The 13,855-nt window shown below is 33.9% G+C and overlaps 2 protein-coding genes across 2 annotated transcripts in view; both read right to left on the bottom strand.

Annotated features, from left to right (window-relative positions):
• Positions 1-1,132, bottom strand: part of LOC107705731 (transcription initiation factor TFIID subunit 12-like) — an 8,028-nt gene extending 6,896 nt beyond the window's left edge. Inside the window, exon 1 of the mRNA XM_016509178.1 lies at positions 995-1,132. The gene's annotated coding sequence lies outside the window, so the exon portion shown is untranslated. The remainder of the gene's footprint in view (positions 1-994) is intronic.
• A 474-nt stretch (positions 1,133-1,606) lies between these two features.
• ctps1b (CTP synthase 1b) lies at positions 1,607-8,448 on the bottom strand. Its single transcript, XM_016509135.1, has 17 exons — positions 8,297-8,448; positions 6,784-6,962; positions 6,415-6,585; positions 5,448-5,548; positions 4,948-5,064; positions 4,779-4,862; positions 4,446-4,678; positions 4,210-4,342; positions 3,837-3,925; positions 2,985-3,079; positions 2,823-2,885; positions 2,681-2,724; positions 2,497-2,593; positions 2,323-2,378; positions 2,147-2,243; positions 1,923-2,067; positions 1,607-1,834 (listed from the first exon to the last, which is right to left on the bottom strand). Exons 2-17 carry the CDS (start codon positions 6,947-6,949, stop codon positions 1,756-1,758), a joined length of 1,770 nt encoding a protein of 589 aa, XP_016364621.1. The 5' UTR covers positions 6,950-6,962; positions 8,297-8,448; the 3' UTR covers positions 1,607-1,755.
• Positions 8,449-13,855: the final 5,407 nt, after the last annotated feature.

Genomic DNA, 13,855 nt, shown 5'->3' with positions numbered 1-13,855 from the left:
TAAAGGTAAGAATAATACATCGTTCGGAACTGTACAGGGTCTATTTTTATTTGTGTGCACTCACAATATCAAGAAAACGTTGTGCTATTGTAAAATAAAGAAAACAAATAGGATGCGCTTGCCATCTCGGGAGCGCTTCACAAAAATGAACCGAAACTCAGCAAATATTTTCCTTACAGACATGATGAATATATCTATAGAAAACTTTAAATGACTACAAAACGAAATAATTCAAATCCAAAACAAATAAGTGAACCAAACAAGACAGGTATCATTTGCGTGTGTTTTTAAGCATTGTGGTTTAAAAACAAGTGAGTTAAGCCATTGAAACGCAAATAACAGACCTATATGCGCGAGCTGTCTGTTTCTGAGCGTGATTTCTGCAATTGGGTCGGATCATATTCACACCTAAAACGAACCGTACCAGAGTTCGTTTGGAAGCGGACCGAGACCACCTTCTTCAGCTGGGTCTCGGTGCGGTTGTTTGGTCCGCACCCGAGTGCGATTGCTTTGACACCTACCATAAAGGTCCGCACCAAGAGGGTAAACGAACTTGAGTTCGATTCAATCGAACCAAACAAGACAGGTGTGAATACACCCTTAAATACATTGTTTTTAAGTACCCCAAAAAAGAACTTCTAGAGTCACTCAATGCACCGAGCTCACTAGGAAAAACATCACAGAACTGTCATCTGCTCTACAGGCTAACGACTTTAGCTTTTTAGCTTCACTGATGTTTTCTGAGATTATCAACTTGAACTACTTGGGCAAATGCGGATGTAATACTGATATTAAAAAAATTAATAATGCAAACGAACAAATAAATAAATCATGTTTTCGTTTGAATGTTTTTGTGGTTGTTATAATTCTTCACCAGATCAACTTCAGCTTAGCATATTAGCAGCTAGCAAGTAAACATTTGTGCCAGTCCACATCTCGTGATGCTCTCCTTTTGTTTTATATAATCCTGTTAGATGGTGAATTAGTGTAGTACCTGATCCAAATAATTCTGTATTATCTACCCATCTTCGACGTTTATGAGCTGGAAATATTCAAAAGCCAATTTAAGTTGATGTTACTCCTTCTACAGGCGCCTCTTCTGGCGAACGGAGCTCTGCTGAATTATCGCGAGATCTCAGAGAATGGGTTTTACAAAATGAAAGCCCAGATGTCTATTTCAAATTAGCGTTTTGTAATAAAGGAATGTTTTTAGTTTAATACGTTACGTTATATGGGGGACAATAATTTTCATTCTTCTCTCAGTTTGAAAAAACGAACATAATTTGCATTTACAGTAATGTGTATACAATGGAAGTCAAAAGTTTTTGTTTTTTTTTTAGCTGTAAACTGTCTAAATGCTATCTAGATGTGGGATTACTGTTTAAGGGGTGTGAATATTATCTAGTTTTCGCTATGTAGAGTCTTTTTCTGACATGTGAAAGGATTTACACCGTCAAACCAGGAACTGAAAAATGTTTGCACAGACAAGATCAGTAAGCGATATTATCACACTAATCTCATGTTGACACACATCATTTTTATTTTATATGAATATACTTTTAAGACGGTGTAATGCTTCTTCTCGTCTTGCCCCATATTAATTTAATTTTTTTTAAGTATATCACTGTTGACAGAACAGTATGCATACACTATATTTTGCTTAAAAAGGACACATTAACTTTTTTATTCATTTATTCAAACAATAAATTCATGTCATGAAACTTTTGATTTCATGATTATATGTGTATTTCCACTTTAAGAAAGTGATGGGAATTTGATTTCAGATATCTCTGAGTCTGGTGAACTACTGCCACTTCGGTCACTGTATGTGTCCCTGAGAGAGAAGAAAAACAAGGTAAGACATACTGCTTGAAGCAATTTTCAATAGTTAAGCTCATCTAAGAGTTAATTAGGCAAATTACCGAGGTGAGAGCCGGCAGCCTTTTTGTAAGTAGTTCTGTAGTTTCCCAGATGCTGCCAGTAGAAGGCCAAAATAAGGAGGTGAGGGTTTGATGGGGCGAGAAGTGAATTCTGGGTGGTACTGCACTCCGACAAAATAAGGGTGATCTGTCGTGACAGAAGAAACAAGCTGAAGCGCATACCGACTACCTCTCCAGACAGGTTTAGTTACTGGAGATTCACTGACCTTCAAGTTCAATGATCTCCATTCGCTCCCCCTCCAGGTCCTGACCCACAAATCGAAAACCTCTATCCTCGAAGTGCTGCTTCAATTCTGGATTCACCTAGAAAAACACAAAAGAAACTAATTAAACAAACAGAAAGAAATCGTTTAAAAAGTCATTTTGTAAATATTAACCGAACCTCAAAGCGATGTCGATGCCTTTCGTCCACATATTCAGCATCTCCATACAGCTTTCCTACAACAAAACAATTCAAATATCATTCAAATCTAAAACCTTTAAATACAGTATCAGTTTTTAATTTTGTGATAAGTGACTTTCACAGTTTACTGTGGCACAAAAGATCACAACTTACGAAGAACGCTGGAGGTGCTTTTGAACAAAGTGCGCCTTTTTCCCAACCGCATGGTTCCTCCCAACTGCCCAGGATTGTGCTCGGGCATTTCAATCACCTGATAGCAGAAAAAGGTCTCATCACACCAAAAGAAAAAGAACCATTATGCAGATTTGCTCATTTGTTTTACCACACCATTACCTACCACTGGATGTTTTGTTTCAGGGTCAAATTCTGTAGAATTGGCATCTGTTAAGAGGAATGAAGTTCAAATAAAAACACTTTAAAAGCATGTGCGAAGTTTGATTTAAAAGAAATATCATAAAATCTGGTATGGGTGTTCTTACCTTCCCAGCCAAGTACATTACGAGCAAATTCACACACTGCCAGCTGCATGCCCAAACAAACACCTGCCAAACGAGATTGGGATAACCACAGGCATGCTGTCAAAGTAACAAGTGTTTACATCACATTTTGCTACTAACATTGCACTGCCAGTTTTTTGTTACCTAAAAATGGCTTTTTCTGTCTCCTCGCCCAGTTAATAGCTTGGATTTTTCCCTCAGTGCCTCGCACACCAAAGCCTCCAGGAACAAGTACCCCGCTAACAGTCAAGCAAACATTCAAATGAACATTCGATGAATAAATATTCAAAGTGAAATATTCAAAGTAGTGCTGTCAAACGATCACATCCAAAATAAAAGTTTTTGTTTACATAATATGTGTGTGTGTGCACTATGTATATTTTTATGTATATATAAATACACACACATACATTATATATTTTGAAAATATTTACATGTATATATTTACATTCATATAATTTATAATATATATAAATATATTTAATATATAAATGTAAAGTTTTTGACAAATATATACATGCATGTGTGTGTACTTATACATTCATAATAAATATACACAGTACACACATATATTATGCAAACAAAAACTTTATTTTGGATGCGATTAATCGCGATTAATCGTTTGACAGCACTAATTCAAAGTCAATGGTAGTTCCGTTCGTAAACTATTTTACATCCATAATGTATGGTTATTTTTTGGAAACCACAATGCAGTCTTTGTCATGAGAAAAACAGTGAAAGCAGGACCTGATTTTAACCATTAAGTACTGTTTACACTGTGAAAAAGTAGGCCATTATATGCCAGAATAAAGCCAGAACAAACTGAAGTTTGCTAATGCAAAGCCTAAATAGCTATCTGGATATTGGTTAACATTATCCAAGAACCCACAGAGCTGATATGACACCAGCAGATTAAAACTTATCATTTCAATGTTCTCTGTTGATGGACAAAACAGAGTTTATGTAAATTTCTAGTGTTTTTGAGGGTACACTCACTCAGCACTGCAGAGCTTCTGCCAGGCCTCATGGTACTTCACCGGCTCCTCCTGCAACGCTGCTGGCTCTAGGTCTGCCGAATCGATGTACTGAAACGAAGTACCATTTTATACTATCACACTTACACACTTGAAAAAACATTACAGTTGAACAATTTGGGGTAGGTTAGATTTTTTTATGTTTTTGAAAGAAGTCTCTTATGGTCACCAAGTTGCATTTCTTTGATCAAAAATACAGTATAAAAAAAACAGTAATATTGTGAAGTATGCAAAAATACAATTTGATTTCAAAAGGCACTCTCAGATGGGGCAAAACTATCAACTTCATCATAAAAGCACAGGAAATTGCTACTAGTTCCTCTGGCATTCCTTACCTTGACCTCTAGCTTATAGTTGATGGCGAGGGCAGAGTGCTCCAGTGCTTTTATAACAGAGGCATACGAATCTGAAAGCTTGGTGTACTTGCCTACTAAAGCAATGGAGGTTTGCTCCAGGAGTCGGTCAGATCTATGAAACAAGGACAGACTGTTTAAAACAGCTGTATCAAACTTGGGATTTCTGGGAAGAATACAATTTTTGAGACGGTTAGGCGAATCCAAACAGTACAAACCGGTCTGACATCTCCTTCCATTTTGTGAGCATTTTGCGAGGTCTCATCTCAATGGGCAAGTCCAGCCTGCGGCAGAAGTAGTCAACCATGCCCTGATCCTCCAGGAGTAGAGGTACTCTGTAGATGGAGGACACGTCATGTATGCAGATCACCTGTTCAGGTTCTACATGGCAAAACATGGAGATCTTCTCTTTCACGGCAGTGTCCAATGGAGTGGAGCAACGACAAACAATCTGCAAACAAAAATTATGCATTCTCAGAATTGAAGTGACTTTACTTGCATTGGCTATATATATAGCATATTATAGCATATAATAGAGAGTAAAGACTGACGAGATCAGGTGACAGGCCAAGTCCACGAAGCTCCCGAACACTGTTCTGTGTGGGTTTGGTCTTCTGTTCTCCTGTTGAATTGGGCTAAAAATACATCCAAAGACCATAGGAGTTTTTTAAAATCACTTTTCAACTACAAAAGTTTATTAGTAAAAAAAAAAACTCTTACCTGAGGTACAAGACTGACATGGATGTTACAAAAATTCTCCCGTTTCACTTTAAACTGAAACTGTCTAAAAGCTTCAATGAAAGGCATACTCTCAATATCTCCGACTGTACCTCCAAGCTGTGTGGGGAAAAAAAATTGTAATTGAATTTTATTTTAATTATATTATAATGTATTTATGTTAAAACCTATATTAATATCTATATTAAAATTTAATTATACTTTTTTCTTACTTTAACTCTGACAGTGGTGGAAAAAAGTATGTAAAGCTTGCATATATATACTGTATATATATATATAATCCAGCATTTTTTAACCTAATATTACATAACCTAAGCAGTAATTGTAATTGAGCTTAAAATGCAATTTTTTGTCTTTATTGAACACAATTCATGAATACAAAATGTCTTTTACATTTAAAAACTGTTCCTCTGTCCTTAATAGAAAAAAAATGTTTCCTCAATGTTTCCTCAAAATGTACAGCACAAAACAGACAGATATACCTCAATGACACACACTTCTGGTTCAATACCGTCATCGTCCACTGAGACCTTCGCCTGTCGCATGACCCATTCCTGTATAGCATCGGTAATGTGTGGTACCACTGTGAAAATTATTCATATTCATCTAAGTGATACCACATTTTCCATTATGTAACCTCCTCAGAAGCAAGTATGGCAGGCAACAGATGCTTAAACCTTTGTAATACAATCAGATGAGGATATGCAAATTAAGGCTGGGTGCTGTCAAATACTTCAAGGTACAATAAACATTATGGTACATCTGTCATGATACAATTTATTGCAATGCAATTGCTTCAGTGCAGTATTGTTAGAAAAGCAATTGCAACATATTGACAGATATACTACTCTTCAAAAATTTGGAGTCTTACCTTTTTATAAAGAAATTAATTGTATTTAACAAGGAACCAATTGATCAGAAGTGACAGTAAAGACATTTATGAATAAATGCTGTTCTTTTCAACTTTCTATTCATCAAAGAATCCTGAAAAAAACAGTATTATAGTTTACACAAATGTATTAGGCTGCACACCTGTTTTCAACATTTAGAATTAGAAATGCACCAAATCATCGTATTTGAATGATTTCTACAGAATCATGTGACACTGAAGACTGGAGAAATGGCTGCTGACAATTCAGCTTTGCCATCACAGCTATAAATTATTTATAAAATAAAAATATATTGAAATAGAAAATTATTTTAAATGATATTGATATATCACAATATTACCGTTTTTGATCAAATAAATGTAGCTTTAGTGAGCATAAGAGACTTCTTTCAAAAACACAAAAAATTACCGACCCCAAATATTTGAATGGTAGTGTATGGTATGGTTGTATATTACAGAATGCAGTATATTTCAGGTTCAAACTCAGACAAGACTGAGATAATCCTGTTTCCTCATGCCATATTTCATATTTATGTTCCAAACATCATTGTGTAACTCACCTTGTACAGTTTTACCCAAGTAATCCCCTCTCCTCTCCTTGTTTATAACAGACTGATAGATCTTCCCCGTTGTCAAATTGTTGTCCCTGGTTAGCCGGATGTCCAGAAAACTTTCATAGTTCCCTAAATCCAAGTCCACCTCGCCTCCATCATCCAGCACAAACACTTCACCTGTTAAAAAGAACGTCAGAGAGATTGACAGTGGCATGTGGATGCTGATAGAAACAAAAGACATCAGTATGTTATGCTCTATATATGCTGTAGCCCAAAATAATGACTAACCAATTTTGCAAAACAAATGTCTCATGTAGCAGTTCTTATTTATGTATCGTAAACATAAAAATCCAATTTAAAGTAGCCTGCACTTACCATGTTCATAGGGAGAGAAAGTGCCTGCATCGATGTTGATGTAGGGGTCGATTTTGATAGCAGTGACATGCAGGCCACATGATTTGAGTATAGTGCCCACACTGCTGGCTATGATCCCTTTCCCAATGCCAGATATCACACCGCCTGTCACCAGTATGTACTTCATTATTCAACAGCGTCTATCAGTGTGAGAAAGACAGTGGTGTTTATTTCAACAATGATGTAATACAATGTAACAATCAGCCACAAATATGTTACATATCTGAAGTTCAGAATAAATGGAAGCAGGTCAATAACATTTTTTTTTCACTGAAGTTATTCAAAAACACATTGAAATAAATGGGACCCTGGCTGTGAAAACCCAGCTAAAATAATTTTTTGGCGATTTACTGTTTTTTTTTAGTTTTTTTTTTACATAAAATCATACTTCATAAGGTAAAGAACATGCTGTAAAAATGTAACATTGATCTCTTTAATATTGAATGAGTAAGACCATGTCAAAGATTGATATCATAGTGAAATTAATGGTTGAAATAAAACTTTGATGCTTGTTATCTCACAATTAGATTTTGAGACTTTAGCCTGGATTTCGCAGAGGGACACATATTATATATAAACATTTATATAAATTAATTAAAATATATATCACACATAACCCTCTGAACACATAGTACTAGCATAATTCTTTACTATATGTATATGTGTGTGTGTGTGTGTGTGTGTATATACTCAGAAATTCATTATATTTATTATATATAGATATAATTTTAATTATTTCAATATATATTTCTATATAATTATTATATTATAATTTAACTTAAATACATTTAGCAGATGCTTTTATTCAAAGCAACGTACAATAGAGGAACAAAAGCATGGAATTTAAGCATAAAAACGTGAAAGTGATCATCTGAAAAGGTGCACTTTGTGCTTTGTATCACTTGACTTCTTGTATTTTTTAGCTGAAAATGGTATAAAGCCAGTATAAATGTTTGAAACTAACACAGACATAACGATTATATTTCTAAAAACCTGGCCCATAAGCTAGATTTTTTTTTTTTAAGAAAAAAAAACCAAGAGAACAATCAAACACCTTGACACAAAAAGTGACACTGACACAAGGAAGTAAATCATTAATTATATCTTTGGCGGGAAGACAGACAATAAGACACACAATAACAATTAAACTAAATATACATTTATAACGACCATGCCAAACTCTGCAACACCCAAGCAGATGGTGCTAAGAAAAGGACAAACTGTAAACCACGATGACCTTGTAAACAAAAGTCAAATACGCCAAAGCGTCATTCACTAATGCATCTCTAACAACATAAAGTGTGCATGCTATCGCCAGAGCGTTTCGCAGTGTCTTTTAATAGTCTCATAATTAAAAGCCATTAGAGACCCTAATAGATTACATAACATTGCAGTAAACTTCCATGTCGGTACAGGTGACTCGCGAGGTGCAATGAAAGCAGAAATTGAACATAAAATGAATGTTTAACCGTACCTGAACTCGTGCCGTTCAAATATATAAAACCGAGGATTAAAAACATCAACCGATTCACGAAACACGAGCCATCACAGCGACACGTTTGTTTGGGTGTCAGCGAAATGCGGTAAAGCGCCAAAACAACACGTGGTGTGGAATCCGATGCTGAGTTTTAACTCTAGCTTTGCCACGCTCACTTACATTGATAGAAAGATGGCTAAAACGTAGAGTGAACGCCTTAAAGCGTAAAGCGACATTTTATCGCATCATTTCTGCAGGCTATCACTGCATTACATCGATTTAGTCTATTTATTTTTTAAATATGTTTATATACAGTTGCTGTTCCTTGAATAAAACATATTGGCTAAATGGAGGAATGGGCTCACATCCCACCACTGCCAGGTACTGTGGTTTGTTTAACATTTTAGATTGATATCACCTGTCGAATTCCACTTAGTACTACTAAGATCATTAGTATTTTAGAGTCGATGTGCTTAATACAAATGATGTCTTAATACAAAACCCGATCAATTCTTTCCTCCAACATCGTCAAAACACCGAAGTTGCAAAGTCTATATTTAATTTCTGTATCAGTAGGCTGTTCTGTATTCTTTATTGGCATGAAAACACGTAGCGTTGGTCCTGACCATGGTCCTGACATATTTACAAAACACAAGTAACAGACGTTGCGGTTAAGAAAATAAGATAAATTGTTGAAAGAATCCACTAGAGTGGCTACACTAGAGTAAAATATCTGTTTTTGATAAGCGGCGTCTGACGTTACGTTGGCGTCTACGTAAGCAGGAGGAGTCGCGCGGGCAGCGGGATTTTTGAAAACGCAGCATTTTTCAATGGTTTAATTTCTAATCTAATTCTGATTAATTCAGTAATTTATAGGGTTTACAAAAAATTTAAAGTTGCCTATATGTCAATATTAGATAAATATTGGTCTTATATTGTATAGTTTATGAGACTATGAAGAAATCTGCTGTTTTATAAAATTTTTAGTGATTTTACAATGAATGAAAAAATAAAAATATAAAAATCCATGTTACTTGAGAAGCTTAATAAAACCCCGATATTTTAGCTTGAAGAAACCTGTTTAGATGCTATTAATATTTTGCCATTATAATTAATCTACCACTCAGGACTCCATATATTTATAACCAGTAGATGGCGCCAGGCAACGTCATGAGAACCATTGAAGATGCAATACAAATCATACACAAACTGCTAGAGACTGATGTTTATTGACAGTTTAAGTTGAAACGTGTGCTGAGTCATAAAAACATGTTTTCAGTTTTGGGTGCAGGTTTTTTTTTTTTTTTCTTACATCCAATTGTAAACAGCAAGACTCTTAGATGAGAACATGATGGAAGTAAATTGGATACATTGCAAGGACCAAACACATCAAAGCTGATTAGTTTTGCCAGGTACCTCATTCTAAATGATATGTGCTTGTGAAACATGACAGACGTTCACATACTCCTCTTCCCTCCAACCCAGAAATTAATAATCAAATAATGATTAGCATCTGAAAATGAGTCATCCATCACTATGAATATATCACAAGTGCTTTCCTCCAAAATTGTAGAGACCAAATGAATTATTCAGAGACTATAATTCATCCAATCCTTTATATAACATTTCAGTCAATAGCCGTGTTGCGTCTCTCCTGGCAACAGCTGGGTTTAGGTTTGATTATTATTTATCTAATTATAGTGCACTGTCCCTGGTTTAGGCTCCTCTGTAAGGTGTGTCACATAGGACTTACATAAGTGTTGGAGGTAATTATGCCAGAACAAACTGTATTTGTGTTTGCTGAGCTCCATCACTCTGAATGAGGCTCACATGTAGAGCTGTTAGCATTATGTAAGATCATCAAGTGCATCTTTTGGGCAAATATTTTGAAAGTGTGGTTTAAATGGGATGTTGTGTGATTATACTTTAAACGTATTTTAAATGCACTCAATTTTTTGTTTATGCCACACTTACAGAAATTACAGTCTTGGACTTGACAACTGGCGGTGTGGATGCAGTATCACGCAAAAGAAAAGTCATTATACAGATTTAAATATACTGTTTTGTTTTTTTTTGTAGGGGGTTACCACTGCTACAGATATGCAGAGATTATTTTATTTATTGTTTGTGTCCAATTTTGATAGAAATGTAAATAATCTTTATACTAAAACAAACTGAAACACAAGATTTAATTAATTATTAATATTGGTAATAATAATAAATTACAATGCATCTTGTTTTCTGTATGTATGTATTTCTATTTATTTTATTTTATTTCTATTTATTTTTATTTTTATATACATCATCAGAAAAGATAAAATGCATTTTCCATTAATTTTTTTCATAATAATAACAGAAACAAAACAATAATAAATAAATAAATACTTAATATATATTAGTGTATTATTATTATTATTATATTATCATCATCAAATTAAATAATGTATCTTATGTTTTCTGTTATGTATTTCTTTTTTACTTATTTATTTTAAACAACATTGGAAAACAGATGTATTATTATTATTAATAATAATAATAATATACATTATTCTGTGTGTATGTGTGTGTGTGTATACATACATAAATATAATCATCAAATAAAATAATGCATCCAGTGTTTTCTGTTACGTATTTATTTATTTGTACAACAATGGAAAAAAAAAAAACATAATATTTTATTATTAATAATAATTTAAGAAAAAAAATATTGTAGAGTGTATATTTTATTATTATTATTATTATCAAATACAATACAATGCATCTTATGTTTTATATTGTTGTATAAAGAAATAAATTAAAATAACTTTGCATTTTATTTTTTATATATTTATTATTATTATTATTGTTAATAATAAGAAAAATTGTAGTTGTAGTATATATGTAATAATAGCATTTACTGTATGCAAATTTGTCTTGGATCTAAATGTTTGTAAATTTAATTTCTTTTATTTCTTAACAGCTAATGCGCTTAGTATTGATTAAAAATAATGTTCTTTAAAGCGCAATTCATTTAATTATGTATAAACTTTTGTAATGATGAAAGTTACACATTCATGCTAAGGAAACCCCATCTATTTTTGGAAACAGTGTGTCATGTATATAGGTTATTATCATGACAACTGTTTGCATTTATTCGCATGGATGCAAATAAATGGGTGTCTCACTGGCATGACAGAACGAAGACAATCTAATATCCACTTTCACAGAATCCACCCACAACATCCTCTCAGTAAAAGCCACAATTTACGAGGAAAACAAATGCAGTCGGAGGGCGTAGTCGACTGTGCGCCTGTGCACGACCAGAGTCCTCTGCCTGGAATGAGCCCTAATTTGATTATGAAGGCGGGCGAAATGAGAGAGAGAGTGTTGTGCTGAAAGAATAATCACCGTTTCAACCAAACAAACCCTGTACAAGAGATATCCCTAAATCACTTTAATGCTCTAAAATATTATTTTGCCCTATTTTATGAGGTATTATTGAGCGCGGCGGCTAGTCACCTGTGTTATTACATACACAAGTGTCTTCACTGCTCACACAGACAGGATTGTGCAATTAAGTGAAAACACATGCACTATGGTTTGTTTTTTGGTGTAAACACACCCTGCTCATGTATTTAGCATAAACAGCTACGAGAAGCAAATTCTGGATCACTGTCTAAACGAAAGGCTGCAATATTCTGTGCTCGTGTTGAGAGAACGAGATTTGACTTTGAGGAACTGGTCTTTCAAGCAGTTTTAAGACAACTGAGATGAAATAGCGTTCGGTGTGTGCACTGCACTGACCGATCAATGCGGACTTAAGAGAAACATTGTTCTCTGTCTAATGAATGTCATGTATGAAACATCTAGCATGTGATCCTGCGCCAGCAAACCTAGAACACACACCATTCACAAGTCAGATGTTAAACTTGTGGACAAGAGACTCTTTGTCACTCGGTCTCTTATCTAATCATTTTGTTATGTGCATATGAACAAACAATACTATCCCTTGCTTAAGAGTAGACAGCATGACAGCCTCAAGATGTCCACAGTATTTCACAATCTCTCTTGAATCCTTGCACAGTTTTAGTTCTAAAACTCTCACACTATTTGTTTGCTTCTGTTATATAGCCTGAATAATATTATTCCATGATTTTCTGAAATATTCAGCGGTGTGATGTTGCACCGTCACCCATGTCACTGTTCCTCCAGTTAAATGAAACTACTTTCACGTCTCTTATATCACACTACAAACTCGCACTCTCGTTTCAAACCAATGAAACTGACACATTTTGTGTCTCATTTATCAACTGTAGTGAAAATGACTTTAGGATAATATGCAGTTAAAACAAATGTAAAATAATTGAAACTCAAATGAATATTTCACATCCACATATCTATGCTGTGAAATAAAATGTCAGCCAGTCAATATCACTTATACAACCGTTCAAAAGTTTGGCTCTGTAATATTTTTATGGTTTTGAAAGAAGTCTCTTATGCTCATCAAAGCTGCATTTATCTGATGAAAAATACAGTTATATTGTCAAATATTAATACAATTTAAACTTTTTTCTTTTTGTAATACATTTTAAAATGTCATTTATTCCAGTGGAATTTTCAGCATCCATCTAAAAATGATATGACCAATAGGCTAAGTCAACATGATAACACGTTTTTCCATTATTTTAACTCATTAAAAATGTAGTTGAAATTGGTTACAATTATTTTGAAGTTATATGAGATTCAATTTTTTAAAAGTCAGTTTAATATTATTTAAGTTGAAATAACTTTTTTAAGGCAGCAACTGATTTTTTTTTACAGTATACTCCAGTCTTTAGTGTCACATGATCCTTCAGAAATCATTTTAATATGCTGATTTGGTGCTTGGGAAACACTTCTTATATTATCAATGTATATTAGTAAACAATTGCATCATTACACAATTTTGTTCCTAAAACTCCCGGCAGTACTTTTAAAGTTTTTTGTCACGAAATGCAAAGATAGTACTATTTGTTCACAAAGTTATGCTTACATTTCTTACATTATCAATGTATAGCCATATTATTAAACAGTAAATTAAACAGTTGTACCTTTTGTGGAACCCACAATGCTTTTTTCTGAATTCTTTGATGAATAAAAAGCTCAAAAGAGCAGCATTTATTTGAAATATAAATCTTTTATAACATTAGTGACTTGCACTTTACTGCATGCTTGTTGAATTTTAAACAGCTTGCTGTCACCTTAAATTGATATCCTTATTGCTTTTGTGTTGGATAAATACTGCTCTTTTAACTGAACTAATGTAGTTTGCTACTTTTTGTACTGTAGCTATACTGTAGTATAGATATAGTGTAAATTATGAAAAAATTGTAAAGATTTCAAAGATGAAGCACTCAACATTATATACATTTTATGCTGGGAATCAAACCCATGACCTTAGGGTTGCCCAGCACTGTTTGAGCTACAGAATTGCAATTAGTCTCAACAAGGTAAATATAAAATTATTGCGCTAAAAATGAATCCATACACCAAATAACCATAAATGTCCACATATTCCATATAAATTACTCAGAAGGT

Source organism: Sinocyclocheilus rhinocerous, unplaced genomic scaffold, assembly GCF_001515625.1.
Source record: "Sinocyclocheilus rhinocerous isolate Xijiao unplaced genomic scaffold, SAMN03320098_v1.1 scaffold222, whole genome shotgun sequence".
In the NCBI taxonomy this organism is placed as follows: domain Eukaryota; kingdom Metazoa; phylum Chordata; class Actinopteri; order Cypriniformes; family Cyprinidae; genus Sinocyclocheilus; species Sinocyclocheilus rhinocerous.
The sequence above is the reverse complement of the archived record's forward strand: the minus strand, read 5'-3'. Positions and strand labels throughout refer to the sequence as shown.